The sequence below is a fragment of the Carcharhinus amblyrhynchos genome, chromosome 1 (genome assembly GCF_965287045.1).
Source record: "Carcharhinus amblyrhynchos chromosome 1, sCarAmb.v2.hapA, whole genome shotgun sequence".
Lineage (NCBI taxonomy): Eukaryota > Metazoa > Chordata > Chondrichthyes > Carcharhiniformes > Carcharhinidae > Carcharhinus > Carcharhinus amblyrhynchos.
Genome location: NC_137324.1, coordinates 56,717,555 through 56,744,530, shown reverse-complemented (window position 1 = coordinate 56,744,530; position 26,976 = coordinate 56,717,555). Strand labels below are relative to the sequence as shown.

The window sequence follows — 26,976 nt, the reverse complement described above, 5'->3', positions numbered from 1 at the left end:
AAACAAACGTTAATTAAAGAAGAAAAATAAAGATTTTTAAACTATTAAGAATATTTTTATATTTTAATATTTTGACACTAACTCCACTCCTGCTTTGACAAAAACTTTTAACAGAGAGAAAAGGAAAATATTGGCCCAGATCTTCCATTCCCTGGAGGGTCATGCCCAGCAGATTGACTGCGAGAAATGTGATGCCCCAGTCTAAGGTAAGAAAATAGGAGTGGAGTGGCAATCTGACAGTGACTTGCCACTCCATGGAAAATTTGGCCCATTGTGCAGGTTTCATTGGAAACTCAGAGCTAGCTTTGCATTTTACATTACACGTAAACAGTGCATACCATAATTTACATTCCCTGTGTATGACACTCCTTGTGTAATATCCTAATTTGTTCCTTCAATTAGCCCTACTGCATCAAATAAATATTCAAATAAAACCCAAATCTGGAAAAGCAAAACATATGTGGTGTTCAAGTAGATAATGGTGTAATAATGTCACATGCCCTCCATTATATTTTAATGAAAGTATACTGACAATACTGCAATGTCATAGGAGACAATTCACCTTTTTAGGTAAGGAAAAGCACTATCTATATTAGTTATTATCATTGTAAAGTTGCTGAACTGAAATAGATTTTATACAAAACATGGAATAAATAATTAGCAATCAATGATGCCATAACTATCTGACATTTTTATCTGAGTCTTCAAGACATTTTAATGATCATTTGCAAATGGTTACTTCAGGTCTCTTTAAGATCCATCTTATGTCAGAATCATTACAGTACAGTCCACCAACAAAAACTACCCTTTTAACTCAGTAATGTTAAACTGTTTGATCATAACTCAGCCTATGAACATGTTTGCAATTATCTTACTTGCATGTCGAAACCACTTAATATTTTCTGAAGTACATATGCTGCATCTATATAAAATAATTCCATTAGTCAGTACTCTGATTACACCAGTTACAGTTTTGGTGCCCACCAGGGAATTTCAAGCATGTATGGTTACATGCATGTGCAGTTTTTGCACTGCTGGAAGTGACTGCAATCTATAAATAATTTTGTACCTTCAGCTAGGTTTAAAGAATGCCTAGGATGTTGAGTGGTCACCCTATACACTTTTTAAATCCAATTTAAAGCTGCATTTTATTGTTAAAAAAATACAAAACTGCTTCCTTTGCAGAGTTTTACAATGTCTGTTTCCACAGTCAAATAAGATCATGGTTCTGGAAACCATTTTGCAGTAATTCTAAAGTTGTACAGTCAAATTTCCGTGGATAGGTTTATGGATGGAAAGGGATTGGTTTAGGTTAGAGGGTCATTGCTTTTTAACTGGTCGGCGCCACATCGTGGGCCAAAGGGCCTGTTCTGCGCTGTAATGTTCTATGTTTTATGTTCTAATACATACGTATACTTTTTAATTATGCAGGTGTAAATTTGTGCATTTTTGGTCATTGATCTTAATTATATTGAAATCTCTAATTTGTAATCCCTTAATATTCAGTTGTAAACTTCCAACTTTCAGGTAAACAAAGCTAATCAGTTTAAGGATTATAATGAACGTAAACTGATATAATTCATTGCTAATATGTACATTTTTAATATGTACCTGGTTCTTGTGCTTTTTGTTGATCAGCATACCTCTGGTTGGTATTATGTTTCATTGCTTTTAACACTCTTTGTGGTCTCTCCTCAAGCACACTTCTGAAATTATGCCGGCATTTATTCAAGTCTTCTTTATCCCTGCACATTGCCTGTTGCATACTGGTTCTGTGTTCAAAGCTATGTGACAGTAAAACTACCTTCTCTCCGTTGCCATTTATTTCTGATCCTCCACAAAATGACAGCAGCATTTGATCTTCAGAAGAAAGTTTAGTCTTGCAAGTTAACACATTCTGCGGTGAACATTTGAGTACTTCATGTTGGCTATAAGTAAAGCAATCATCAACTGAGGGTAACTTGTGATCTGCACTGGCTTCAAGTATCAATTGGTTAGGCTCTTCTGCAGAGGCCATAAACAGATCTTTACTGCCATTTCCATTTTCACTTTCCAGATGTTTCTTTCTGTAAGATATTACGCTATTATTACTTTCTGCTAGATTCCAGTCAAGTGTGTTGAAATCCAGCAAATCCTCATGATTCTGTGAATTTGCATTATCTAATCCTAAAAAGGCTTCCTTCAGGGTAGATTTAAAATCCAGAATCCTTCTTCTTAACTTTTTCAAGTTAAATCTTATGTCTGTTGAATTAACGTTTCCTTGGTTGTGATCTCCAACTGTCCCCATGTTATTAAAACTTTGCTCTGAAAAATAGCTCCATTCCTCATAATCAACTTTCTGGTCATTTTCAAATATCTCATCATTAAAGTTGCTCAACAATCCACCTCCTCCACCACATGACAATGGTATGATATTGCTCAAGTTTTTTTCTCCCATAGGTATCGTGTTCAATAAATTTATATCTGAATTTCTATTGGACAGTTCAGATACTTGGTTGGTAGGTACAAGATATTTATCCAAGAAAGGTTCCACTGTTTGATTTTCAGGACTCATAAAATAATGTTCTTTCTTCTGATGTATATAATAGTCCTCCTTTGTGCAATTTTGGCACTTACAAGGGATGCTTTTCTCCAAGAGAGCCACATCTTCTGGAGACATTTCACAATATTCTACAAAGTCAACAAAGCATCCAGAAGTTTCTGATCCATCTATCCTAGATATATAGTTGGTATCTACAATCTGACTTGTCACACAAGCATCGGAATACACTTTAACATTTGCGGTATGTGCCAATTCATATTCTTCAACTGGTTTGCCAGGGTAACCTTTTTCTCTATTGGCCAAATTTCTTATATTTTTAATTTCTTTAGTCTTTCTAATTTTGAAAGATAATTCAACTTCTGAGTCATTTTCTATTCCATTAAGTGTGTCTTCACAAACGTAGAAGGTTTCACTTATGTGCTCTTTCAAATCCTTCTCTTCTGATGGTTTCATTAAAGTCAGTGAATTGGGGCAGTTTTTTGTAGAAGGTGCGTAAGTGGCAATTTGAATCCCCATGCTTTGCAAATGATGACATTTTGCACAGATAAGATCCCAGTATTCAGGACAAGCACAAGCTGCCACAATAGGTCTTGGCTCTCCTCTCACGTTTCTCATCAAGTCCAATCGATAAGCCTCCTTGATATGCAAAAACTGTTTAATGCCGTCAAAATAATGATTTTTCATCAAAATATTATTAATTGTATCTTCTGGGTTTTCATTTGCTTCCTCAGGAATATTGTAGAAGTACAATAGCAAGTCATCTTGGATGTTTGCATTTCTGTCTATTTCACACAAGCAGCTTGATGTCTGCAATCCATTTCTCAACCATTCTATTTTCTCAAATATTGCATCTAAACGACTGGACACTTCATCTACAGATCCTTCTAATGAAATCAAATGTCTCCGTAAATCCACAATTTCTCCTCGTATTCGATTAATTCCCTGTAATTCCTTAAATATAAGTTCAACAATACTGTCTGGTTGGTGTGAAATGTATTCATTCTGTAAGGAACAGCTATAAGTAGCACCAGGTTCTTCTTTGTTGTTCTGAAACATAATGTAAGCTAACACATTGTCATTACTTAGGTTTTCAGCCAGATCTTTATTGTGAAGACTTTGAAAACCATTCACCCATGACAGATCTGTCAACTCTATATTCTGAAGATCAGTTCCATTTTGTTTGACTGCATCTTGGTCTTTCAGACAGTCATTTCCATTCATTTTCTGTTCATTCTTGCACCAATCTATTTCAGCCAAGTCACTTTTTCTGGGAAGTAAATTGGAATCAGTTCTTTCACAGGTGGAATTCATTGCCTTTGGATTGTCCGACTCGATGCTACACACAAACATATCTGTTTCAATTTCAACAGGAGGAGGTTGGCAGTTGTTGGACAAATGAAAAAATAACATTTTTTTCTGTGCTTGTCCCTTAGACCAACTAAGAAATATACGGTTTTGTTTTCTTCTTACTTTTGGGTCTTAGCCATACACTTTTATTTAACAGCAACAACAGCATACTATACTCTTCCTTTTTATCTGTATATGTCTTATCCAGTAAGCACTGTACATTTTGTTTATAAGTAGAGTATGATGGCCCTTATTATATAATGTATCTCGTTACCAATTACAGTTTACAATAAATGTGGAGAGATTTTCAATAAATTGTTTGAGATGAGATACCCTCTCTACATGTGACCCAGGAGCCCTCTTCTCCCATCCCACCCTATGAGGCCAGAGGGCCTTTATGGAGAGTCATAGAGCCGCAGCAGCCACCGTGGAGCAATTTATTTAGGGCACAAAATCCAACCACCCTAGTTTTTGGACACAGGGATCATGTGCCCTCACCAATTTTAGATAGGATGAGTAAAACATAAAATTTGTCTAACACCTCAGTTCTGTGGTTGTGTTATGAAAAGTTGTGGCACATGGCAGCCTCAGTGTCCATTTCTTTGCACTCTCCAGGGGGCCAAGTAACACTATCAGCCTTTGCTAATTAAACATACAGTCCCCATCAAAGACAAGTTGCAGTGATACACTGCAGGTGCTGAATTTGACCACTGACACCGAAGCCATCTCACAGCAGGAGTAGGAGAGGGCTCCTTTAGTGACACTGCTCTGAACACACTACAGAGAGGTTAAAACGAGGAAGGAGGCAATCATTCCAGCAAGGGAAAAGAAGGCCTCCGACTGACTCTGAAAAGGGAGTGGGTGCACCAATAGGCACGAGATCAACGGCTGCCATCCAGTCTATGCCCTCCAGGCAGCCATCACGTACATAGACCTCAAAGCAGTCCAGCAAACTATGCTATAGCAGATAATGAGAATTACTGAGATGCTGCCCGCAGAAGTGGCAATGACGCTGTGGCCCACAAACCTGCTGTTGTCTCACAGGGTAACAATATTTGCATTGCCACCATTACCACTGCGCCAATGCCCTTTCTGTTGCTTCTCAGTGAGCCAGATGCAGTCAAGGCCAGGCCCTTAAGGCCCAGAGTTACTCAAATGTGTCTTCCAGAATCATCTGTCATCTCCAGCAGTGAAAGACAGCAGCCTACCTTCAGCAATTCTACAGCCATTGGGTGGCACTGTATAGGAGCTCTGGGCTTGGTAAGGGCACCTACAAAACAGGTACCAAGGAGTTGCACAAAGGTGATTTTTTTCTGAATATTGCTGTTGGTCTTTATTAAGCGAGTGAGGCCAAAAGGGTCCTGCCATGGGAGTCTGAAACTTACAGAAATGGTAAGTTCATGTGGAGATGAGGAATTTCTTTCAACTGCAGTGAAGACTTACTCCCTAGTCACTCTCATTCTGTCCAGATGCAATTGGTGCACATGATATCCTTCCTTTCTCTTCTGCTTGCTACTTCTGCGGTAGCCTCTGGATCCCAGAAGGTAGTGGCTAAGCCCTGATAATCATGAGGTTGGAGAGGATCCAGTGCTTATGCTGCAGAAACATCTCTATGTGCTCAAAATCCTAGTAGAACAATGGTTTGCTCCATGGTGGCTTCTGCGGCTCTATGGCTCTCCATAAAGGCCCTCTGGCCTCATAGGGTGGGATGGGAGAAAAGGTCTCCTGAGTCATATGTAAAGAGGGTATGTCATCTCAAAGCAGCTTACCTGTTGTCTGGGTTAGAGACCCGAAGACAGTGGGTGGTGCAGACTGCGGAAGGATTAAAGCATTGTGTGCACTTCCAAGTCAGTGGGTATTCACCAAGATAATTTCTTGGTGAGGTCACAAATCAATAGCACCAGGGGCCCGGGTTCGATTCCCGGCTTGGGTCACTGCCGGTGCGGAGTCGGCACATTCTCTCCATGTCTGTGTGAGTTTCCTCTGGGCGTTCAGATTTCCTCTCACAGTCAGAGAGACACGCTGGTTAAGTGCTTGGCCATGCTAAATTCTCCCTCAATGTACCCGAACAGGCACCGGAGTGTGGCGACTAGGAGATATTCACAGTAACTTCATCGCAGTATTAATATAAGCCCACCTGTGACACTAATAAATAAACTTTAAAAAAAAACACTTTACACTCAGTCATTGTGCTATTGTTTAGTCATGGTGGTTTTGGTATCACTCTCCGTATGTGCAGTCAATGGCACCTGTGCCATCAAAATTTACTGTTATCCTGGTGACCTCACGTGCCCACTGGTTCGGGTCCAACTCACTCAGGAAAGGGATGAAGAAGTCCTATCTCCTCCTGTAGATTGATTCCTTCAAGGATCCAGGTCTTCATGAAGGAGGTGACACAACTCTGTCGCCAGCTCCTTCGTAAAGCATGCCTCCTGAGGCATTGCTCATGAGTTAATCCTAAGAAGGGCTGGTGCTTCAGGATGACGCTGTCAGGATTTCACTTTTTAAAGAGACCCCTCCTTCTCTTCACTGTTTGCAAAGATATCCTCTCTGCAACCTCTACTGATCCTGCTCAAACTACAGAGCAAGGCACTGCAGCTACTGCCACAAACTTATTCAAGGCTCTGCCATTTTATCTCAGTGCTTCTCTGGTCAGCAGAAACTTCAAACTCCCCCAGCAACATGCCACAATGTTTCCATCAACTTTGCCGAAGCACAAGTAAATTAAAAGCATCCAGTTGCAACACGCTGAGTGGCTCTTTCAATAGCTTCAATAGCTTCAGGATAAGGCCCGTACTGCTTGTTAATGCTTGATATTTCCAGAGTCAAAGAGGAAGGTGTTCCCTGCACATCCATGAGTTAATTTTAGCATTCATGCATTGCGTCAACATCGACAAGTGCTCACAGAGGAGACATGTGGGGGATACTCCAGTTAGTTGACACTTTGGAGGAAGTTTACCAGAGGCACCTCTCGTTATTCTATGATGGAGGTATGTTGGCATAGTACTGCCTGAAGGGTTGCTACAGAACTGAATTTTGTGCCCTGAACATCCCAATATTTTGCTTTTATTGCATTTGTTGAAGAGCAATTGAAAATACAATATGCACTTCCACATAAGCATAACATAGCACAATGGAAGTAGCAATATCATACATGCAACAATTCATGAGGACAACAATACAAACAACGAGTATATTGTGTCTTGGATTGTAAATGTGTACCTCCCCAACCTGCAAACTTCTTGAAATGTAAACATGTTAACTATTCCTGTAAGGAAAACCTTCCATTTGAGAAACCATGTGCTTTGAAGGTTTAATCTGAAATAGAGCAATACTCTTGCCGCCCTCCAATACTGTAAAATGGACAAGTTGACCTAATCAAATGTTAGCTTGATCCCATATTTCAAATAACAACTGGGATTGCATCTGTCACTGCAATGAAGCTGAACCAGCTATGCTAGGTTGTGATGGCACAGCAGGTATCCAAACACCTTTAAAAGTGAAGGGATGAGGGGGCAATATTTTTTAAAAGGATTACCATTTTTCTGATTTGGAATATTCTCAATAAAAGGTACATTCTTATTCAGTTAGATTATATGTTAAAAAAATTATCATCCAAACTAAGGCAATTTGATTCCCACAAGTTAATCCAATTCCCTCACAATACAGCATTAAATGTTAACTCAGTTTCTTTCAAATAATCTTATTCACAAACCATTTAAATCAAAAAAATACTTTTTTAACAACAGTGTACTTATAAGTAAACAGGTATAATTTACAGAAAAAAAAAATTCTTGTTCCTTTTAAGCATAATAAATAGATTCTGGTAAATGAGGATAATGGGTGTTAAAGTGGATTGAGAATTTATTATGATTGATTGTTGAAAAATTAAAAAGAAATTTACCTTCCAAGTCCTTATTTTTAATCTGCACAGTCTAAGTCTTCATTAATGACCTAGGTTACCAACTTTCAAAGCTGGAATCATTTCTAATCCAACCATGAACTGATGAAATGGCAGCAGTGCAATCTAATACTGAATCCAGCCGTGTGCTGATTCGCAGCCAGCTCTCAGCCTTTCTCGCGGCATATTAAAAACAAATATTTAAAATGTTAATTTTGTCGACTATCTGTTCTTACGTAGCACAACTAAATTTCTCACTTGAATTTTATTTCAGTTAGAAGCTCTTCTCGGGAGATTAAGTTCACACAACATATATATATATGACTTACATACGACTTAGGAAAAATGAAAAATTGACAAAGTCACATTCACAGGACTGTTACAGTGCAGAAAGAGACCATTCAGCTCATTGTGTTTGTGACTCCAAGTATACAATTCACTTACTGCCATACTCTTACCACCTCCCTGAAACTCTTAACATTCTTACCTTTCAGATACATCTTTGAACGCTTCAGTGGAACTTGCCTTCATCATAATCTCAGGCAATGTATTTTAGGGTTAACCAAGAGGTTTCTTTCCTCACGTTGCTTTTGCTTCATCTGTCAATTATTTCAAATCTGTGTCCTCTCATTCGTGATTCTTTCACAACTGGGAAGTTTCTCCCTATCTACTCTGTCCAGATCCCTCATGATGTCTAATCTGACGTCTATCAAATCTCCTCTGTCTTCTTTTCTACAAGGAAAACAGTCTTAACTTCTCCAAATAATCTTCATAACTGAAGTTTCTCATCATGAGAGTGATTCTCATGAATTTTTCCACATCCAGAACTTGACATAATATTTTATCTGGGGTCAAACTAGTGTCTTAAACAATAACCCCCTTGCACTTGTATTCTCTGCTCCTATTAAGAAAGTCTATGATACTGAATGCTTTATTAATCATACCATCAACTTATCTTAGCACCTTCAATGACTGCGTACATACCCAGATCTCTCTGCTTCTACACCCGCTTTAGATTTGTACCCTTTATTTCCCAGTGTCTCTCTATGTTCTTCCTACCAAAATAAATCCCTTCATAGTTCACTACATTCTACCCATACCATCAACTTGTCTATGCCTGACTGAAGATTACACTATCCACTTCAAAATATTTCCAAGTTCGTATCATATGTAAATTTTGCACTTAAATGTCAGGAGAAACAAGGGTCCCAACACTGACCACTGAGGAACTTCACTAAAAACATTATTTCAGCATGAAAAGCATCCAGTAACCACTATTCATTTTCCATCACTCAGCCTTTGTGTCTCTTGTTTGTTTTTTCACCAACCCCCTCAATCTTCTATATTCGGCTTAGTTCTCGGTTGTATTTTCTACCTGATTTTTTTTTGCTTCATTCTAACTGCCATCTATTTTGTCAACAGGGAAGCTCTGGATTTGTTTGCCCTACCTTTTGCTTTTGAGAAAATATACCTTGATTGTCCTCATTCAAGGTAGCCAATTGTTGAACTCCTGTTTTTACTGCCAATTTTGGACTCTGGATTATTTGGCCCAGTTCTGTCTTTAGATATTGACGTTGACTTTCACTCAATTAACTATTCTGTTCTGGATTTTTCATGGTTCTTTTGCATTGTCATTCCTAAACCTCTGGATCTGCTCTGACTAATACTCATTGCATTGAGCCCATCTCATTCCCAAGAACCAGAGTCCAGCAATATCATCTTTCACGTTGAAATGGAAACTTAATGATATAGAAAGTTTTCTTGGACACGTTCTAGGAACCCTGTCTTTCGCACTACTACTGTCCCAATCTATATTTGGGTAATTAAAATCTCCCATTAAAACCACTCTATAATTTTAGCACCTCACTAATTTCCTTCCAAATTTGTTCCTTTACATCTTTCCCACTTGTTGGTAACCTACAGATTACCCAAACAAATATGTAAATTGAATATTTTTGAAATTTGGGACAAGTAACTAAATTAGTTGTAGAATTCAAGATATTTTAATTTACACGCAGAAATGTGTGAACTGACTAAAGTCAAATACATTTGACAATATAAATCAAAGTCATTTGTGATTTGAAGCATTGATATGGAGTTTTCAGAAAATAATGTGAGATACAAAAACTGGAAATGGTAAATATTTGCACCTTGACTATTCCTTACAAATTAGATAAAGATGACATAGTAAAGGTGCTCTGTAAAATTCACTTCATCTGCTGAATTGTTATGTCAAGTAGCATATGTTAATGATATTCATACTGTAGCCAACCCATCCCTTACTGTGGACTTCAGTAGATATATTTCTCCTGTGCAGCTAGGTATAGTACACAGCTGCAGATTGAAATTTTATGATTTGTGGGGTTAGATTTCAAAAATTTACCTTTAGAAAAATGTTAAGCTGAGCTCAGGAGTATGACATTGAGATAGAGGATCAGCTGAATAAGCTGAATGGCAGAGCAAGCTCAATGGGTCAAATGACTTACTCCTGCTCCTACTTTCCATGTTTCCATCTGATTTCCCAAAGTAACTGCCTCCTTGAATTTAAGAAATATGATTGGTCTGTAACAAATCCATCACGGGCTGTCAGTCCCAAGCCGATGCATTTTCCAAAACTGATTGAATCCTGGCAGTGCAATGCGCTGTAATTTTATTTAGCTACTTCTTTGATGGTAATGATACAATAAGCTACAATTATTGGTAAGTTTCTGGTGTATCTGCTGAGAAACAATGATGGGGAAGGAGAGAGGAAAATAGAGACAGAAATAAAGAGAGCAAGAAAAGTAGGAGGTGGAGGGAGATGAAGGAAGTAAAGGGAAGAAAGAATGGAAGAAAGGGTGAAGGACAACATATGCAAGAGAAGAAGACAGCACACAAGCAGGTAGGTGGAGGAAGTGGGAGGAGATGGAAGAGAGCAAGAAAAGGAAGAGAAAAAGCCAAGTAGGAATAGTGGGTTAGGAGGGAAAACAAAGAGGGTGGGGAGGAAGAGAGAATATAAAGACAGTGAGGGGAGGAAAAGAAAAGAGGTCAAGAAAATAACAACAAATTATGTAGGAATGGAATAATTTGAAGCAGGCCAAACAAAATCACAGTGTTGTGAATTTATGGTCCGAGAAGCCATTAAATTTAGGCAGCTTTGCAACTAGCAATGTCAGAACCCCTTACCTGGTTACAGAACAAAGAACAAAGAAAATTACAGCACAGGAAAAGGCCCTTCAGCCCTCCAAATCTGCACCAACCATGCTGCCTGTCTGAACTAAAACCCCCTACCCTATCCGTCCATTCCCATCCTATTCATGTATTTGTCCAGAAGCCCCTTAAAAGTCACTATTGTATCTGCTTTCTCTACCTCCCCCGGCAGCGAATTCCAGACACCCATCATCCTATGGGTAAAAAACTTGCCTCATATATCTCCTTTAAACCTATGCCACCTAATAATTGACTCTTCCACCATGGGGAAAAGCTTCTGGCTATCCACTCTGTCCATGCCCCTCATAATCTTGTAGACTTCTATCAGGTGAGAACAAACCAAGTTTCTCCAAACTCTCCTCATGGCTAATGCCCTCCAAGCCAGGCAACATCCTTGTAAAACTTTTCTGTATCCTCTGTAAAGCTTCCATGTCCTTCTGGTAGTGTGACAATCAGAATTGACTACCTTTGTTGCCACTTTGTGATCCGTGTACCAGATCCCTCTCCCTCTCAATACTCTGAAGGGTTCTGCCATTTACTGTATATTTCCTATCTGTATTAGTCCTTCCAAAATGCATTACCTCACATTTGTCCAGATTAAACTCCATCTGCCATCTCTCTGCCTAAACCTCCAACTGATCTATATCCTGCTGTATCCTCTGATGGTCTTCATAAGAACATAAGAAATAGGAGCAGGAGTAGGCCATCTAGCCCTTCGAGCCTGCCCCGCCATTCAATAAGATCATGGCTGATCTGTCGCTGCTCAGTTCCACATTCCCGCCCTCTCCCCATAACCCTTAATCCCCTCTCTTATCAAAAACCCATCAACCCGCGTCTTAAAAATATTTAGCGAGGCAGCCTCCACCACTTCAACGGGCAGAGAATTCCAGAGATTCACCACCCTTTGAGTGAAGAAGTTCCTCCTCAACTCCGTTCTAAACCGCCCCCCTTTTATCTTGAGGCTGTACCCCCTAGTCCTACTGTCTTTTTTGAGCGGGAAGAGTCTTTCCACCTCTATCCTATCCATCCCATTCATCATCTTATACGTCTCAATGAGATCTCCCCTCATTCTTCTAAACTCTAACGAGTACAAGCCCAGTTTATTCAGCCTCTCCTCATAGCTCAATCCCCTCAACTCCGGTATCAGCCTAGTAAACCTCCTCTGCACTCCCTCCAAGGCCAAAATATCTTTGCGCAGGTGCGGCGCCCAAAACTGCACACAGTACTCCAGCTGCGGCCTCACCAATGCCCTATACAGCTGCAGCAAGACCTCCCTACTTTTATATTCAATCCCCCTCGCTATGAAGGCCAGCATCCCATTCGCCTTCCTGACCACCTGCTGCACCTGCAAGCTGGGTTTTTGCGACTCATGCACAAGGACCCCGAGGTCCCTCTGCACCGTCACCTGCTGCAGTTTTTCGCCCCGTAAGTAATAGTCCTTCCTACCATTATTCCTACCAAAGTGGACCACCTCACACTTGCCAACATTAAATTCCATTTGCCATTTCCTGGCCCATTCGCCCAGCCTATCTAGATCCTTCTGCAGACTCTCCACACCCTCCGCACAATTTGCCGTTCCCCCAGTCTTGGTGTCATCAGCAAATTTCGACACCCTACACTTGGTTCCCTCCTCCAGATCATCTATATAAATGGTAAAAAGCTGAGGCCCCAGCACCGACCCCTGGGGCACTCCACTAGTCACCATCCGCCAATCCGAATAGCACCCGTTGACCCCCACTCTCTGCCTCCTATTTGACAACCAATCCTCTATCCACGCTAACACCCTACCCCCAACTCCATCTCCCTCGACCTTCTGCAATAACCTCGTGAGGTACTTTGTCAAACGCCTTCTGAAAATCTAGAAAGACCACATCCACCGGCTCTCCTCTATCCACCGCCCTAGACACATCCTCATAGAACTCCAGTAAATTTGTCAGACACGACTTCCCTTTAACGAAACCGTGCTGCGTCTGCTCTATCAAGCAATTCCCTTCAAGATGCCTCGCAATTTCCTCCTTAATGACAGATTCTAACATTTTACCTACCACAGACGTTAAACTAACCGGCCTATAATTCCCCGCCTTTTGCCTGGCACCCTTCTTAAACAACGGCGTAACATTAGCCGTTTTCCAATCATCCGGCACTTCCCCGGAATCCAGCGACGTCTGGAAAATAACCACCAAGGCATCCACTATCACCTCCGCCATTTCTTTCAGAACCCTCGGATGCATTCCATCCGGTCCTGGGGACTTGTCCACAATCAGCCCCTCCAGTCTGTCGAGCACCGCCTCTCTAGTAACAGTAATGTCATTAAGACCCTCCAGTCCTACCACCTTTCCATCGCTAACACCCGGCAAATTATTCACGTCCTCCTCCGTGAAGACAGAAACAAAAAAGTTATTCAATACCTTAGCCATATCCCCATCCCCTACCACTAGGTCCCCTTTCTCATCCTCTAAAGGACCAACATTCACCCTAGCCAGCCTCTTCCTTTTTATATATTTATAAAAACTCTTGCTATCCTTTTTTATATTAAGTGCTAGCCCAGCTTCATAGTTTCTCCTACCCTCCTTTATCAACTTCTTTGTCAATCTTTGTTGACATTTAAACCTCTCCCAATCCTCTTCTCGCCCACTACTCTTAGCTACTCTAAATTCCTCTGCTTTTAGTTTAACACTTTCCTTCACCTCCTTCGTTATCCACGGCTTATTACCTCTCCTCCTACTATCCTTTTTGACCATCGGAATAAATTTCTGCTGAGCACCAAGAAAGATCTCCTTAAAGATCCTCCACTGCTCCTCAACAGATCCTCCCTCCAACACGCTCCCCCAGTCCACATTCGCCAATTCTTCTCTCATCCTACCGTACTCCCCTCTATTCAAACAAAGGACGCGTGTCCGGGAACCCACTTTCTCCTCCTCCATCTGCACCAGAAACTCCACCATACAATGATCACTCTCCCCAAGAGGATCCTTCACCACAAGGTCCCTAATTCTACCCGCCTCATTACATAGCACCAGATCCAAGATAGCTCGCTCCCTCGTCGGCTCCAACACACACTGTTCGAGGAAACTATCCCGGCAGCATTCCAAGAACTCTTCCTCGAGCCCCCTGCGTCCAACATGGGTCGACCAATCAATATGCAGATTGAAATCCCCCATAACTATGGCCGTCCCATTCCTGCACGCCGCACTTATTTGCGCGTTAACAGCCCGCCCCACCTCCAGATCATTATTCGGGGGCCTATAGACGACACCCACCAGCGTCTTCCTCCCTTTGCTGTTCCTAATCTCCACCCACAACGATTCCACGTTCTGCTCCTTGGCTCCAATATCATCCCTTGTTACCACCGTGATGCTATCCTTAATCAGCAGAGCTACGCCACCCCCCCTTTTCCCTCCTGCCTATCCTTCCTAAACACTTGATAGCCCTGTACATTCAGCTCCCAGTCCCTGTCACCCTGCAGCCACGTCTCTGTAATGGCCACCAGATCGTATCCATTTGTGTCGATCTGCGCCACCAGCTCATCCACTTTATTCCGAATGCTTCGTGCATTCAGATAAAGCGCTTTCATCCCAGCCTTCAAAGAACAAAGAACAACACAGCACGGGAAACAGGCCCCTCGGCCCAACGAGCCCGCGCCACCGTCCCACTGTCTCAGTGACCTATTCATGATTTTAGTCTACACCTAACGTGCGAGGATCAGGGAGGTCCAATTTAGGGACAATTTAGTACCCAATCAATCAGCCTAAAAGCACATCTTTGGGGGATGTGGGAGGAAACCGGAGCACCCGGAGGAAACCCACGCAACCACGGGGAGAACGTGCAAACTCCCACAGACACAGGCCCAAATCCATGTGTCCGCACAGCAACAGAGATAGTCTCTGAGCTGTCATGTTGCCCTCGAGATGGTCCAGTTTAAGCACACTAACGACATGAAGCAATAGGCAACTCCCGAAGCAACGTCCAAGAGCAGCCCACTACAACCTGCCGCATGCATGCCCCTTGCTGGACTTAAATGGACCTTCACATGGACCCTATTTGCCGTAACGCCACCAACTATACTCACGCCCCCTACTCCCTCTATTATTGGGACATCCTCGGCCTCTTCCCTTACCTGTACCCTCTCCTTAACTTTAGACCTCGTAACATCACCTACCCTTGCACCCTCCCCCCCCCTAATTAGTTTAAAGCCCTGTCTACAGTCCTCTTTACTCGATTTGCCAGCACTCTGGTCCCAGCACGGTTCAGACCAACACCATCCCGCCCGAACAGGTCCCACCTACCCCAATACTGGTGCCAATGCCCCATAAATTCAAACCCATTCCTCCCACACCAATCCCTGAGCCACCCATTCACTTCCTTAATCCTGTCAACCCTACGCCCGTCTGCACTCGTTTCAGGCAGTAGCCCAGAGATAACCACCTTGTCGGTTCTACTTTTTAATTCCATTCCCAGCTTCTCATACTCCCTCCCCAGATCCTCGGTCTGCATTTTGCTTACGTCGCCGGCACCCACATGTACCACAACGACCGGATTCTCACCCTCCCACTCCAGGTTCCTCTGCAGCCCAGATGCGACATCCCGTACCCGAGCACCAGGCAGACAACACACCCTTCTGTGCACTTTGTCATTGTGACAAAGGACAGTGTCAATACCCTTCACCCCACTATCCCCAATCACTACTACGTTCCTTTTCCCCGTCTCTTTGCCTATGTCCTGCTGCAGCACTGTACCGTGTGCAGTTTGTTCACCAACCTCACCTGCCTCGTTCTCGTCCAGCCTGGAAGCAAGAACCTCAAACCTGTTATGCAGATTAAGAGGCTGAGGCCTCCGCTCCTCACCCCCCTTCCTCCTCCCAGCAGCCCCCTCTTGTCCCTGACCCTTAGAGTTAGCCAGTCTAGGGGGGGTGGATGTCACTTGCACCCCATTGACAATGGCACCCTCTCTCCCCTTGATGAGCCTCAGTGTCTGTAGCTCAGAGGCCAGCTCATCCACCTTGAGCTGGAGCTCCTCCAGCAACCTGTACTTACTGCAGACATGGTCACTGGGATGGACCCTGGAGTCCACCAGTTCCCACATCATACAGAAACCACACATCACATGCCCCTCCATTATTCACTGTAGTAGTTTTGAAAAAAGTTTTTTTGTTTTTTTTTCCTTGTTTTTCAAACGAACTCACCTGGCCTTTTTTCCTTCCAGCCCTTTTTGATATTAAGCCCTAGTAGCTCACTCTGCTTCCCGCTCAGACGCTGCCCGCTGTCTACACCAGGCCTCCTTTTAAACCTGGGGCTGATTTAAAGCTTATGTCCCACAACTGCCTGCTAACCACTCCCTCAGAATTCTTAAAGCAGTAAATACAATAAATAAATGCTTTAAACAGTTCTACAAAGAACAAAGTGCTTTATCCACCAACCTTTGTGTCATCCACAAACTTACTAATCAAAGCAGTTACATTTTCTTCCAAATCTTTTCTGCATATTACGAACAGCAAAGGTCCCAGCACTGATCCCTGAGGAACGCGACTTGTTATAGCCCTCCATTCAGAAATGCACCCTTCCACTGCCTACCTTCTGTCTTCTATGACCTAGCCAGTTCTGTATCCACCTTGCCAACTTACCTCTGATCCCGGGCGACTTTACCTTCTACACCAGTTGGCCATGAGGGACCTTGTCAAAGGCCTTACTGAAGCTATATTATATGATGGTTATATTATACACTGTTGTTCTGTAGGAAATGGACGAGTAACCTAATGTTGCAAATTCAAATGCAATGAAAAAAACAAAGAAATAATTTTATAATTAAATGATTAATTATTCTCGAACTAATTTGTGGGTTAAATTTTTTAAAAAATATCAATCCTCCACATTGTCAACAAATCAACTGATTCATAACATCAGTTTTTAAAGGGAGCTTGCCAGTTTCATTTGGTCTAGTCTAAACATGAATCCAATCCACATGACTTGTTGATTCTTAAGGCCCTCTGAGGTGAGGATATAATTCTAAGAAGGTACCAACCAATATTTTTTCCGGGCAACTGAAGTAGGGCAATTAACAAGTGATGGCCTTGTTAGAATGTTAATTGTATATTAATTATGTTTAATTGCAGGCAGGTGGTGGACATTAACTGGGGATTCACTTGCGCTAAACACAAACTTAAACTGAAGTTGTTGGGTTAGGAGGTGCTTGCTTGTAACCTGTAACAGTATTAATAAATGCCTATAAAAAGTCTGTAAAGATTGCTTCCAGTTACTTATTTCACCAACAGACTTTCTGGATTATAACGCTGCATCCCTTAGATCTGAGATCAATTGCTTCAGTTATGTAATAAGCCATGACAAATATCCATGTTCTATTTTTAAATGTTCTCCCCCTTTCTAAGACCCGCAAGCCACAACAAGAAGTCATATTTACATAGCACTTTTAATGCTGTAGAAGATATGAAGGTATTTTACACTGATGTTAGCAAACAAAATTTGACACCGAACCAAGTAGTGATATTAGGGCAGTAATGAGAAACTGAGTTCAAGAGGTAGATTTCAAGAAGCAATTGAAGTGAAAAGAGAGAAGTAGAGGGGTTTTGAAGAGGAATATTAGAGTTTAGGGCCTAGACTCAAGGCCCTACGTCAATGGCAGAACGATAAGTATTGGGGTCCATTAGCTCAGTTGGTTGGACAGCTGGTTTATGATGCAAAGTGATGCCAACAGTGTAGGCTCAATTCCCGTATTGGCTGAGGTTATTCATAAGGGCCCGCCTTAACAATCTTGTCCCTTACCTGAGGTGTGCTGATCCTCAGATTAAATCACCAGCAGTCAGCTCTCCCCCTCACTGACTGGAGGAGTACAGTGATGTTGATGGGTTGTGGGGCTGGAGAATGTGATAAAGGTGGGGAGAGGTGAAACATGGAGGAATTTGAAAACAAGGTAAGTGAAGAAACATTGCAACCAACTTCTGGAAGTTGCCTGGAGGGTGCCTTGTTGATTTATCATTCATTTTCTGTCTTTAGGAAACATTTTGTCTTTCATGTCAGTTTCTACTGCCAATCTTAGTTAGTTCATGCCTTGGGGAAATCACATTACCTGTTTTCCCAATATGAATCCTTACTGTGGAACAATGCCATTCACAACATCAATTCTTTTTAAAATTACCAATCACAGAAGATAAACAAAATAGTAAAAATTTGGTCAGGCATGAACTGTTTGAAAGAAAAAGATGAGCAGATGTTAGCCCACCCCCCCCCCCCCCCCCCCGCCTCCCCCCCCACCCCAACCAGCAACAGAGTGTCTTACTCAGGCGCTGTCCCTGTAACTTACCTCGCTAATTCCCCAACCTGCATAGCTTGGGACACCAGTGGGGTGAGGAGGGGTGGAATGCAATTTAGCATTGCCAATCAACCTAACCTACACATCTTTGGACTGTGGGAGGAAACTGAAGCACCTGATGCAGACATGGGGAGAATGTGCAAATTTTACACAGTCACCCAAGGCTGGAATTGAACCAGGGTTCCTGATGCCGTGAGGCAGCAGTGTTAACCACTGCGCTGCCCTTAAGTGATATACAATGTTTTAATTATAACTCATTTGATCTGATTTTATATTTTTCAGATGCTGCATCATTTCACCTTTATACCTATGTTTGGAAACTAGTTTGCTATATAATCATTCATATATTTTCTGAAAATGAATATATACAATTAAATAAAAGCTTCATACTAGATTAGACAAAAGCTTTGATTGCTATTCATTCTATTAGCAACTAAATACTTAATGTATTCATATTGCATTGCTTTGTCTAATATTTTATCGTAAGAATGAACTAACTTATAATGATTGGTTTAATGCCCATACACAAGTTCAAAACAAAGGATGGTCATATAAAATGTCTGTTGACTAACATTGCCAACAGTAATATTTAAAATAAAGTTATCAATTCACTACCAACTTTGCATTACCATGATTGTTTGATGTAACTATTTTCTTAGTGATCTGAATAATACCACCCTGAAAAATGTAACATTTTTAAGGAACGATGTCAGGTAAATATTTTCTCATTTGCTAAAGTCTTTCTGCACTGTAATCAACTTCAGTCTAAAAATATATACAAAATGAAGTCATCTGAATAGTAATTAATTCACAATGATGGCTAATTAACATAAAAATGAAAAGCATGCTGTTTATTTACATAAAAAGATTTGTGTTATAAACAAAGACATACCTGTCACTTTCTTCTTTCCCCACAAAGTATAAAGAATTACCTATGACTTAAAGTTGTTCAGTCTCATCTCCCATATAAACTCTTGAAAAATCTCTGAATTGCTGTGAAGCTAATCCATCTCTTGGGGTTGCACTCGGATACAATCTTAATATCGACAATATCTCTGTGAACTCTGTGAATGCTGTTCAATTCCATACATCACTCAGCAGGATGCATTTTGGGCTATTTTCTTCCTCCCCATCGTGGAGCTTATACAACAGCTGGTTATTTTCTTCCTCATTATTCATGGTCAACTTGATAGTGCCTGATCTTGGGATGGATGGTGTCAATTCACCTCTTAAGATCTGCCTCCTGCCCAAAGCATTACACTTTATTTGAAAGCACTGACTGTGCTGGGCAACTGCTAGCAGAAATTCAAAGGGCCAGTACAATTAAGCTGTCAGGACTGACTTGCTTCAGGAAGAGGAGTGAGTATTCAGAAAATTGTACAACAGAGCTTTGAATAATAAACCATCATTTCTGTCATCCATCAAAGTCAATTTCATTATGCTGCTTAAAATGTAATTACAATGTACGTAGAAATAGTTAAACATTATGCCCATTACCACCTTGTCACAATTACAGGGTGGCAGATTTCAATAGGCTGGAATTTTGGAACTAGTCTACAAAAACAGAACTGTAAATGAAACAGCCATTATGAGCCTCAAGCAAAGTTAAAAGATTATATCTGCTCTTTGTTCTCATTTTGTGACATAACATTAAATGATCTCTTTTCTGCTTGCTCACATACCAAAAACAAAATCAGAACCTACTAGGTAATAAAATTCCACTTTAATTAATGCATTATCAAGGGTAAAGAAAGGAAAAAAAACAAGTGGCACGTAATCCCCTGACAGCACTCTGCTCTTCTGACTCTGATCTTTTGTGCACATTCCCTTCCTTTTGGTGCACCATTGGTGACCATGTATTCAGCTGTCTAAAACTAATCTTTGGAAAGTTTTCCCCTAAATCCACCAATCTCCTCACCTCACTGAACAAGCCTTCGGTCACAGTCTCCTGATTTTTGCTTGGAGCCATTTTATCAGATCATACCTTGATGAAGCGATTTAGGACAATTTTTTGCATTACAGGTGATATATAAGTGCTAATTATAATTTCCATTTGCCTATTTTCAGAGTTGATTGAAACTCCAAGTAGTTTCAGTAGTGCTGGATGACTAAACTACACATAGTATCATAGAATCCCTACAGTACAGAAGGAAGCCATTTGGCCCATTGAGCCTGCACGACACAATCCCCCCAGGCCCTATCCCTGTAACTCCAGGCATTTACTCTAGCTAGCCCTAACACTAAGGGGCAATTTAGCAGTCCAATCCAACTAATCTGCACATCTTTGGACTGTAGGAGGAAACCGGAGCACCTGGAGGAAACTCACACAGACACAGGGGGAATATGCAAACTCCACACAGACAGTGAGCTAAGCCAGGAATCGAACCCTGGTCCCTGGTGCTGTGAGGCAGCAATGTTAATCACTGTGCCACCGTGCCGATAGTATAAGTTATCTGAAGAAGAAAATGCCACAAAAGTCTATGCATTTTACTGAATCTGGATCATTGCAATCTGGGGAAGATGGTAGATGAGGCACACTTGTCTTGTGCTGCTAGTCTGTCACTGGTATAACAAAATAACCCTGAAAATTGAATAAATGGCTCTTACTATTTTCAGCCTTGGAATTGGGTGTGTTTGGAGGGGAAGAAGTAAAATATAATAAAGGCATATTTAATATGTGATATTATGTAAACTATGCAAAAAAACTGATTTATCTGAATATATACTGCTTTAAGATGCTATTAATAACATTATGTCACTAGAAGGAAAAACTAGGAGAATAAGATTGTAGTTCATTTGAGCATAAATACACCATAATATTTGATAGCATATACCACTAGTATACTGATGTCATGATATTGAGAACTGAAAGCATTTGTTTTATCAACTACACCAATAACAAATCTAGCTTTTCCTTGCTACTCAATTAATTACCGTAGTCACAGAGCACCATGAACTGTCATTCTGCATTTTTTTAATGACCATGATATTCTTCAGTGATCAATTCTGTTCAATTTTGATCTGCGTCAAGTGTCCAAATCTTTTCAGATACCACAGATGGAAAATGTGAAACTGGTACTGAAAATGCCTGTTTTTTCTTAAATATCTTGTCATACTGCATTATCTTCCACACTAGTCTTTTACCTCTGTGTCATTATGGATCATTGCCATTATGTGAGCTTTTAACTATCCCTACCATCCTCTTTGAATTTAAAACCCACAAAATGAAAGCTGTATTTCAGAATAACTCATCTGACTCTACCTGCTTTGAAAAAGAAACTGGAAGTTTTTCAACTATTATGTTAGCTTGAATGCACTGGTTTGACTTTTAGAACTTAGTCATCAGTGCTTTTTGGTCGAAACATTATTTAAATAGTGCTTTCAATACAAGATGGTTTTTCAAATCCCCTGTATAATCATCTTTATTTTCACCTGAACAACTACCTCTGACTCTTGACATTAGTGGCTATTTAATTAGTTATATGTATGGTCAAGGATGATCAATAATCTCCATAATAAATATATTTTCAACTAATGATAAATTAATACTGAACTTTATTTTTAAACCTCTGCTCCCCCACATGAAGAATTTGTGTAGAGTTTTTGATAATTATGCAACTAGCTGAGCCAATGACTGAGAGGAACATGTTGCTAAGCAAGGGGATTATATTACCTGAATGTTATCTTTGGTGGAAGGCTTGAATCTTGGCTGTGATTAAATCAATCCCCTACATTTTGCTATATCTATACACACAAATTCATGCAAACATCATCATCATTATCTATCTAACTCATTTATACTGCAATACAATCAAAAATCAAAATAAAATAGGGACAGTCACTGATATGGAGCAATAAATAATTCAAATTTGTAATTTATACATTTGGAAACAGGATCAATCAGAATGTAACTCCTAAACCGCAGCACTACCTCTTGGATTTGTATTCGGATTTTGTTGATGGCTCGAATCCAGCGTGCTCTCGCAGGAGAAAACGGAGGCGTACAAACTTCATCACTGTAGCTGAAAAAAAAGGTTCCAAGTGAATAATTACATGAAAGAATAATAACCAAATTGTATTAACCAATTTGGTCTTGTCCAAAGATGTACAATTTAAAACAATCATGAGTGTTAGAGGGAAAGAACTAGGAAAACTAATGAGATTAAAGGCTGACAGGTCCCCTGGACCTGACAGCCTGCATCCCAGGATGTTAAAAGAAGTAGCTGTAGAGATAGTGGATGCATTGGTTGTAATTTTCCAATATTCCCCAGATTCTGGAAAAGCCCCAGCAGATTGCAAAGCCACGAACGTAACACCACTGATCAAGAAAGGAGATAGATAGAAAGCAGGAAACTATAGGCCAGTTCATCTAAGATCAGTTATGTAAGCTGAGATTTGCATCTGGTATGGTTCTCGTACCTATACTTCAAACATACTAGGCTCCATGCTTATTGACTGAGGCATCAGGCAGCCCTAGGAATGCAGTTTTATAATCTACTGGACTGAAGTAGAGGACAGTATACACTATTCCTAAAGCTGAAGTGAATCTACCATTAAAGAGGTAGTAGCAGTATTTTCACAAAATCAGACTACAATGAGGCAGGGCCAACATAATCTCGTGAAAAAAAAAGTGTTTGAAAAATTAGAGTTCTTAAGAATGTTACCAGAGGATTTAAGTTTTATTTATTATCGTCACAAGTAGGCTTACACTGCAATGAAGTTACTGTGAAAATCCCCTAGTCGCCACACTCTGGCGCCTGTTCAGATACACTGAGGGAGAATTTAGCATGATAAATTTAGTATATTTGGATTTCAAATGGGATTTGATAAGGTGCCATATAAAAGATGATTGCTGAAGGTGGGAGCACATGGTGTTGGGGAAATTAGATTGGCAAATTAACAGGAAATTGAGTACAGGGATAAGTGGGTAATTTTCAGGTTGGCAAACTATAACTAGTGGAATGCCACAGTGATCAGTGCTGGTAGGAGAGAGAAAATCAACTGATTGCTTTTTTGCATTTTTCTTAGTGCCTACTTTATGGTGTCTTTTCAAGGTTTAATGTTCCCCCAACAGCTGCAGCATGGCTGGCGTAAGACAACTGAGTTTTAGTTGGGAAAGACTATGGATGGCCTTGCAGGATACCCTCAAACAGCTCTGGGCCTGAAAGGCTTGGCTTCAGATTATACACAACTAACAGCAGTCCGGGCTGGCTGGCTGACAGGCAACAATACGGGTACTGATAGAATGGTTGTGAGGGGTGGGAGAATGAAGACTGTCACCCTGAAAAAGGACAACTAGTTCATGTTCCACAGAGTCACTGCCACTTATCCTAGGGCAGTATCTCAGCAATCCTAGTCATCTGTCTGAGGATAGATTGCTAAATTCCTCTGAAAGTCTCCAAACATATTTGAACATGGTATTTTCACTGCAGCACTCAAAATGTTGGGTGGCTTCTGTTTGTGCTGCAATGCACATTAGCCATGGGCCACTACATGAAGTTTAGGTCGGTAGGTTTATCACCACTTCCACATTCAGAAGAATGTCCTCCCCGATCTGTACAAAGTCCTATTTCAAATTGGTGGCAGACTCCTTCATGCTCCTTGCTAGTTATAGCAAACTTTTTGGCAGGCTTGCTCATGTAAAATTTCTATATGCATGATGCCAACCATCTTCTATAGATTCCATTGAAGATCTCAGCTGAATTTCCTGCAACAGAACCCATGTTTGGCCATGCCCTGTGGAGAGCTGGCACATGCATCAGCCTGTCCCCTATCCCTGACTGTAGATCACTTGTGCCTGATGATTCAACGAGCGGGATTTTCTGGTCTCTTTTGCCCCAAAACCATAAAATCCCGCCCAAGGTCAATGGACCTTTGCATGGTCTGCCTCTTGCCTGCTACAATTCTCGTGGTGGGCAGGTTGAGAAAATTCTCCCTGACATGTACAAATCCCACCCTCTCCTCTAAAGTTTGTGACTAGTCAGTACTTGAGCTGCAGTGGTTGCAAGTGTGAGACTGAATGAAGATTCATATTCCTTCATCGTTAGGGCCCTGCACCTATTGCACTTCATGGTCCTACATGAGTACTTCACTGGAGGGCAGTTCTTAGATATCTGAAAGGGGAAAGGTACAAGTGGGTTGCCGTGAGAGAAGGGGAAGAGTGTAAGAGGTGCATGCTGACAGCATTCACAGCTTATAAATCAGAAGAGATTGTGGGATAAAGAAAATGTGAGATAGTGAATGAGGCAAAAGAGTCCTTCATTTTTCATGGTTCAGCCTTGCCCTGGCCATGATCTCACCAATGACTGTTCGCACCATCTCCTTCACGTGGCTGTACTTTTACCTGTTAGTTAGGAGTTGATGTCTGCAGTAATGTACCATTTGTCCAGGTAGAGAGAGGGATGTGCATTCTCCAGTGTAGTGAAATGTATGTTGAGTGATGTGTCTGACATCTTGAACAGCTGGCATTTAATGCAAAGCGTATGTGAGGCTTACAGCATTGCTACGTATGTGAATGTGAGGCAAGACTATGGATATTAGGTGTGAGTCATGCTTGATAGAGAATGTTGATAGGTGAGTGAAAGTGGGGGCAGTGCGAGACTAGTGGATCATTCATAAGGATATGGTATTTGAAGATACACTCACAGACCCGTTACCATTCATGTAAGATCATAAAATCTTTCCTGCACTACATCTAGTCTTTGGGATAGACATCTCTTATTGAAAGCAATGATTGTCTGCTCCCGTTGCCTTCTCATTGACTGGAGTGTGTCCTTGCCCCTGTGGAAAAAGGATCTCTCTCTTCTAGCCTGCCTCTTGGACTACATCCTCCAATGCTTCAACAAGAAGCTTGGAGAATGATATCTTCCCTGTTATGCCACTTTCATGATTCCTCCTGCTCAAAGACCCTTCTGCAAACAGTTAATTACCTGCTGCAGCCAAAATGCATCTTCCCTTTTAAGTAGTGCAGGCTAGCTTTAAGTAGTGCTAGCTTTGCCCAAACTTTGGTTCTCTGATGAGGCATGCAGCTATTCAGCAGCGCATTCAATGCTGAGCTGCATGCTATCATTTAGATTAGATGGCAGTAGGAAGGTTGTGTGATGCCTGCATCACTCCAAGTGGGAGTGGGTTAATCATGTATCACAAGCCCCATCTTTCTTAGGTGGCTTTTTCCAATATTTCCCCTGCAAAAGCTATTTTAGAATAGTTAATTCAATGTCAGATCACATACAGAAAGCAAAACAGAGGGAAAGAAATATGAGGTTACAAGAGATAAAAGCGGCAGAAAGGAAATGTTAGAAACAATTGTTTACATCTTTTAATTTTTAAAAATCTCTCAATAATTAAAATATGAGGAAATTAAATCCCAAACTTGTAAATTTTTTTTTTAATGTGAAAGAGGTTTCTTAGCAGTAATTAAATCTTATCACACTGTTAAGGATTAAGTCACACTTGAATGGTCAAACCCTCATATACTTGGTGCATTTAGTGGATCTTCATCATGTCAGCATTCCCATTTCATACCTTCTCATTATTTGAATGCTAAATCTATCAGTGAGATACTGTTATTGTAAAGGTTGTGGAGGAGCAGGCAGCTTGGATTGTCGCATCCTGATTTTTCCTTTTAATTGTGCACGTGTGGCAATTGGAAGTTGGCACCTGATTTACTCTATAATAATAATGAATGCTCTTATCCTCACAGTTAATTTACCACAAGATTTGGAACAATATTTTCACATTGGATTAACAATGGATAATGAAATTCAACACAGATAATTGCATAGTTTTATATATTGGAATTTAAATAAAAATAAACAACTGATTAATTCAATGAATAGTGTCGAGCTAGCTAAGGGAGAAGCCTTGAATTTTTAAATTGTTGCAGCAGGGAAATAAATCAAGCAACCAGAATTCGGACCCATGTTGGCCAGTCAAGAAAGAAGTCAGACAAAATCATGATAAAGTTGTATCATACTCCAGTCTGAGCATATCTTGAACACTGGAGTAGAAATTTATCATTGTCAGAAGCACAAAATGGGTAGAATTGCAGCAGCCACTTATTACATGCCTCAATCGATATTCAGTTCCACAATGGATCTGAATCTCAAAGCAGTGTAGAGCAGACTGCCCATGGCCTATTGTTTATTTGGTGCGACTAACCAAGACAACTTGTTAACCCCACATCTGCAATTCTAGTCACCAAAACAGAAGGGAAACAAATGTTCAATCCATGAAAGTGATGTAAAAGGGAGCCACAAATCTGATCACTAATGCCCGAGAACTTCTGAAAAAATGATTGTAAAAACTGGTCACTTCAATTTTGAAAAGGAGAAGAATGAGAAGTTACTTCACACAGGTACCGAAGACAGAAAGTGGAACAGAAATGGGTCACTCTAAGCAGCATTTTAAATTGAACCAAGGATGGAGGACAAAGGCACACATATAAATTGATAAAAGATGAGTTTTGGAATAACATTAGCAGTCACTTTTTCAGAAAGAGATTCATGCTTAGAATTATTTTTCTGATTTGTTGTGAGGAAAGCATCTCTGGAATCATTCAAGAGGGGATTAGATGCGTGACAGTCAGGAAAGTTGAAATTGAAAGACTGAACAATCCCCCTCATTAGTAATTTCGAATTTGATCACAAAAGATCAAATTTGTGATCTTTGTTGT

General features: G+C 40.8%; 1 protein-coding gene across 9 annotated transcripts in view; it reads right to left on the bottom strand.

The window, feature by feature from the left end:
- LOC145340852 (protein unc-13 homolog B-like) overlaps positions 1-26,976 on the bottom strand; it is a 580,250-nt gene that overhangs the window by 154,081 nt on the left and 399,193 nt on the right. For all 9 annotated transcript variants that reach the window (XM_080185311.1, XM_080185327.1, XM_080185336.1 and 6 more), the window contains one exon: positions 22,234-22,324. In XM_080185311.1, the coding sequence (XP_080041437.1) occupies positions 22,234-22,324 (91 nt within the window). The remainder of the gene's footprint in view (positions 1-22,233; positions 22,325-26,976) is intronic.